Consider the following 6,070-nt stretch of genomic DNA (forward strand, 5'->3'; position numbering starts at 1 on the left):
CAGACCATTTTGTTAGTATCTGAAAGTGCTGCCTTCAGTTTCGGATGCTTTAAATCATGTTAAGGGTTTATCTTAATGACGCTGCTGATAACCACTGTTCAGGTCACCGTACTTTCTCTTCAAAGAACACAGTCTGGGCTGGTTTTTATTGTTTGTACTTGAGATTTAAGATACGAAAAACATTTCTCATTTCAAAGCCTTGGTTTCTAGGGATGGGGCTGCCAGGCCAGTTTGGGTCTAGTTACTTGATGTGTGCATGTCTAATTTCCCTTTCTCCCTGCCTCTCCTCGACCCTTTCTTTTTTCCTTGCAAACCCTTTTGGCTCACAGCAGTGGCCTGTCTTGAACGGCTGCTAATCACTGACGCCTGCTGCAGGCAGCAGACAGACAGGCAGTGAGCATCCTCCATTCGGGGATGACAGGAGAAAAACACTCCCTACTTTTCAGCTGGGTAGGATGCACTAAATCCAAGACAGATCACCCAGTCCGCCAGCCAGTCTGAGATGGGCTCTCAGCATCAAAAGAAAGTCGGGGAGGAGACGCTTTGCAAAGACACAGCAAAAGGCAGGGTCACCTCCTTCCTTCTGTGCACAGGCCCACTCCCCGCAGTGGATAACTGGCCTGGAACCCTCTCCAACAGACTTTTCTGATGTCCCATTTTCCCTTCTGGGTAATAGAGAGTAGGAACAGCAATACTTCTTGAAATGTCTGCCAAGCATCTGCAAAAGGACCATGCTGGCAGTGGCTAGGAGCTGTTGGCACCTTTTGGGGACTTGTGGGGTGTAAGCTTGGATCACCCTCAAGTCCAACGGACAATCCTTAAAAAATCTAGTTCCTTTTGTGAAGATTTCAAGCATAAGACTACAGTCTGAGTCAGCCATCAAGTCTTAGCTCTGCCCTCAGTGTAGAAGACCACTTCAGGGTGTTTTGGGAATGCAAAGAGCCCTCTGAGCTCAAATAGGCAGCAGCAGCTTGCTGTTGGGCCCAGGTTACTTTTGCCATTTCTACAGAACAAATAACACCCAGCAGAGAAATAATTCAGGTGGCACAACCACCCTGTGGTTAAGAAGACTTCTGTGCCACAGGAGGCAAAAGCTGAGATCTCCCCAGTGGGGTGAGCCCCAGGACCACAAGCTCCTCTGCTCCTTTGCACCTCCTTCAGGTCCAACCCCCAGGACTGCACTGCCCTGCGGCAACTTTTACTGCCCAAATCTGACAAGTACCTCTGTGCTACTGCCCCATCACTGACCAGTGAGAACACCAGCAGTACAAATATCTTTCCCAACATGTATCAGCTCAATTGCCTTCCTCCCTCTGTCACACTGCTGTCTCCAGGCTGACATGGCTGCCCCTTGCTTTCACAGCCCTACCCAGAGGGTGTGTGTTAGGACAGCAGCCAGCTCATACGCTGTGCACATGCTCTTTGGTCTGGCTGGCTCCTGACTTCTTCCCAAAGTGTGGGATAATGGAAAAGAGGGCAGCGATCTGCAACACATGCTGCTATTAGTAGGTGTTTATGACACTGTGTTATACACAGATGAGTTCTCATTACTGGCACTTCCTTGGAGACCTTCTTCATGCGATGATTCCCTCTGAGGATATTGTATTTCCCACCAGAATGGCAAATCCAAGGAGCAGAACAGATGCAGGATAACCCTAGATTTGATTGTCTGTGTCGAGTTCCTGGGCCATCCCTGTTGTACATTCATACACACCTTGGGACAGGTATCCAGAAAGGCACATAGAAAAGAGGCTAAGGGTGGTAATTCTGAGAATTTAATTTACTACCAACATGAAAATGAGGCTCTTCTGAAAGTGTTAGGCTTGTCTATAAATTCAGAAAAGTTTATGATGGCCATCTAATCATGATTTCAGGAAAAATTCCCACACAGGGTTTAAAAATGGCCACATGGGGAAGTTCCAGTGATTCGCTACCTTCATAAAGAAGGATATGCAATGTATTTTGGGTTTAAATTTGGCTAATGACACCTTCCAACTGCTTTCCTGGGAGCCTGAAGATCCCTGTGGCACTGAATTTCTGTTCCCATGCAAGTTCTTGCTGATTGTGATGTAGCTGGCATTGAACTTCCTCTTTTCCCAAGTCTCTCACTCCAGAGCGTATTTTCCAATCCCTTAGTCACATTTTGTGGCCTTTCCCTGGGCTTTCTCTGATTTATAAAATCAACACTCGTTCAAAATTGTGAGTAGCCAAACTGCAGCTTCCCTATAGCCACTGCCATAGGGAATTATGTCCCATGGGATAGTATGACCTGACTACACCACACTTCCCTGGATTGCACACCAATCAACACTGAGTATCTGAGAACCCCACTGTAGGGCAGGTTCAGGCAAAAAAGTAATCTGGCAGTGATAAGGGTGGTAAAACAGTGAAAGACCTGTCCCAGGGAAGCTGTGGATGCCCCATCCCTGGAAGTGTTCAAGGCCAGTTTGGTTGGGGCATTAAGCAACCAGATCTAGTGAAAGGAGTCCCTGCTCATGGCAGGGGGTGGGGATTAGATGACCTTTAAAAAAGGTCACTTCCCACCCAAACCATGTTATGATTCTGTGGCAGTCCTACATCACAGCTGTGTCAGCACAGTTACATCCAGCAACTACACCACCACAGGCGTGATCTACATTTAAAAACAGAAGGCCATTGACAACCAACTCTGCCCTAGAATGTGGTCAGGACAACTGAGCCGGGGTTGGCTGAACCCCCTCTGAGGTCACAATCTTATGGTTTGTGAGATACAGGTTTGAAAAGAATTTCTATGGTCAAGCAGCTCTCAGTGGCCTCGCACTGCAACAGGACAGAGCAGCTCATGGGGTGGACTGAGCAGCTCCCCACCCCTGAGGAGTGCAGTGCCATTGGGTGTCCAGGAGTCTCTGCATGCTGATCAACCTTGGTAGGAAAGAGGTAACCAGGCATCTTCCAAACAACCCCAGCGTTCCTCTGAGATGGTGGATTACTATAAGATCCTTGAACTGCAAGAAGATGCCTCACAGGATGATATTAAGAAATCCTACCACAAACTGGCACTAAAATGGCATCCTGATAAGAATCCCAGAAACAAGGAGGAAGCTGAGAAGAAATTCAAAGAAATTGTTGAAGCATACGAGATTTTGTCTGACCCTCAGAAGCGATCACTCTACGACAAGTCTGTTGAGGAGAGCAGAGTCCACAGAGAAAGAGCTGCAGCGGGTTATAACAGCTTCTTTGGTTCCTATCATGGATTCCCCCATCAAGAAGAGGTCTTTGAAAGGATGTATCCATTTACATGTATTTTCTTGAACCCTTTTGACATCAGAATCAATGGTGAAAACCAGCAGAGCACAAGTGGAAGAGGAGGAAGGTCCAGGGAGCCGTTTGTGCATTGGAATTCGTTCTGTTCCAGTGGTCACCCCACCACCTCCTTTACTGAAAACACAGCTGGGCCATATGGTGTCAGAACAGTGATAACCACTACTGAAGAGGTCAATGGCAAGACCATCACCACCCGGAAAATCATTGAAGATGGGCAGGAGACAAAAGAAGTGGAAGAAGATGGCAAACTGAAGTCTGTGATAATCAACGGGAGAGACTACCTGAATTCTTAATGTCACCAGCACAAGCATTAAGTGCAAGCTGTGGGATGTGCTCTCATAGCTCAACTGATGGGATCAACTACAAGCAGTATTAATAAATGCTGAGTTCATGACACAACAGATGTTGCAGACTTCTCAATGGCTGGGAACAAAATATTTTGCAGGTAAAGATATTGTTATGCTAAACTAAAGAGTGTGACTCCACAAAGCCTTAATGAGGGGAGAGATAGTGATTGTTCAGTAAGTACGTATCACAGATACATGTGAAAGCCACCTTGCTGGTTTGCCAAAGAGACCAAGCGGATTAATACAGCAATAGGAGACAGGCTGGTTCATGGACAGGTAAGAGAGCCCTGTAACAAGGCTATAGGTTCCCTTCCCACTCCTTGAGATGCCAGTGTTAAAGTCTACCAGCTGGATGAATAAAATCTTGTGTGACCCTCATACACAACCCTGACACTAGGGGAAGAAGATCCTACCTACTTTTGGTGTATGAGAAGATGCATATCCACAGAAAAAAGGTTTTTATATACTGGCAAGAAGATAGGCAGGGGTCAGTGGGACATGGAGAGCCTAGAGGAGAGAGAATGGCATAGAAAAGAACAAAAGAAGGAAGAAAATGTCATTCCTCAGACTGTAAAAGAAAACTGGGGATTTTTTGAGAATGCCCTGCAAATTATGACCAGAGGTCCTGATGGAAGTCTTGCATAGTTCGGGGGTTGAAAGTGAGCAGGGAAAAGGTGAGAATTTGGCTCTCGGACTGGAACAATCTATATTCCCTCTCTGCTTGGAGTCATTCAAACACAAAGAGCTAAATTCAAGCCTTGAGCCAACAGATTCCAGGGGGCTGAGTTTAGCTCCCTCTTTGTGCAAAGCTGGATGTGGGGACTTAGATGGTGCTTTACCATCCTTATTGTCTTGCTCACAGCTGCAAGAGCCAGTTCACAATGCATTTCTTGCATGGCCTGCCAGCACACTGCTCTCATCCTCCACTGAGCTATGGAACATGCTCCCCACGTTTCCACCCTCCCCTGGGCTGGCACGAACTGCTGAGCCTTGTTTCTTGCTTGGCCAGGTCACCTTAAGCATTTAAAATCTTACACACCTCTTATTTTCAGTCCCACGCTGCATCCCCTTGAGTTTCCCAGCTTTCCCTGCCCAGTGATGTCTCCCTGGAGACTGGAAGTAGTTTTCAGGGACATTTTCACTCTAATCCAGATTGCAATTGCTGCCTGTGTTTGGGCAGGTCTTTGCATCTGTTTCCTCTGCTGTAAAATGGGAGTAACAGACTCCTTTGCTTTGAAAGAGACTGTGAGGTAGTGTTGCTAGTACAGGGCTTGGAGAACTAACCAATAAGTTAAATTAGACAGAATGCTGCCACCCCTTATTCAAAGCCGTTTTCTCTTGTAAAGACAAATGTAGCTTAAATTGCTGTCCTTAGCAATTGATGACATGTCCAGCTTGGAAAAACAGACAAAAACTGTATTTGTTATGTTAAGGGCTGTTAAGCCCCTCTCCCAGTGAGAAGACGACAGCACTGAGCAGCAAGTGAAAGCTTAACTGCAAGCTGGGTACATGGTGGGAGGCCAGTGGCAATGGGAGCAGGGAAAACCTCCATGCGGGGACAAACCGTGTCTGCTGCTCCCCCACAGTTTGGGAGCCACTAGCAGTCCTGCAGGCACTGGGACTCTGAGAACTGCAAATATTTAAGGAGCTTGATACAGCAAGATTATTTTGGTCAGAGCAAACATGAGTCAATATTTCTACTGATACCTCTCCTGTGGACATCATGTTCATGTGACACGGCTTCTTGAATTTATGTAATGCTGTCTCAGAGGAAGTCCAAGGTAAAAAAAACCAAAACAAACAAAAAAACCCCAAACAACAACAACAACAATAAATATCAAACTGCACATTTTGGATCGGAAACTGAAATGGTCTTTGATCAAAATAACATGTTTGGAAATCTGGACCAGAGTTGAATTCTCAGCTCTCCAACATTTTCAGCTTCCTAGGGCTAAAAATTTGCTTCAGTCTTGTCCCTAATGGAATATTTATTTATGTACATCAATATTTCTTGATCTGAGACAAAGGTATGCAAGTCTACATACCTCTTAGACCTGTCTTGCCTTGGGTCAGCAGCTCCCTCTCCTGTGCTGGTATCTAAAGCAGCACCTAAGAGCAAATTCTTCCTTTTTCCATCCCTGGGTCAGAGCATCTCTTGCTGCTTGCAGTAGCAGAGAGCTCCTGGGGCAGCTCTGGCAGCTGCACATATCCAAACCTGCTGGGACAAATATGGGAACACAGACTGGGAAGAGACCCAGCTCACCCAGAAAGTGTTGAGTCCAGGAGGACCTGCAGATCCTCTTCCATTTCTTTCTGTGCACTGCAGACCACAGAACACCCTGCAGCACTTTCTGTGAGCTAAATATCTGAGATTAAAAAAAAAGACAGGACAGTCATAAAGGTCTGGTGGTAAGAGAGCA

The 6,070-nt window shown here is 46.3% G+C and overlaps 1 protein-coding gene across 1 annotated transcript; it reads left to right on the forward strand.

Annotated features, from left to right (window-relative positions):
• The first annotated feature begins 2,816 nt into the window (after positions 1–2,816).
• DNAJB8 (DnaJ heat shock protein family (Hsp40) member B8) lies at positions 2,817–3,667 on the forward strand. The gene has a single exon (XM_008632231.2). It carries the CDS (start codon positions 2,958–2,960, stop codon positions 3,594–3,596), a length of 639 nt encoding a protein of 212 aa, XP_008630453.1. The 5' UTR covers positions 2,817–2,957; the 3' UTR covers positions 3,597–3,667.
• Positions 3,668–6,070: the final 2,403 nt, after the last annotated feature.

This window comes from Corvus brachyrhynchos, unplaced genomic scaffold, assembly GCF_000691975.1.
Source record: "Corvus brachyrhynchos isolate BGI_N302 unplaced genomic scaffold, ASM69197v1 scaffold4, whole genome shotgun sequence".
Classification (NCBI taxonomy): Eukaryota; Metazoa; Chordata; class Aves; order Passeriformes; family Corvidae; genus Corvus; species Corvus brachyrhynchos.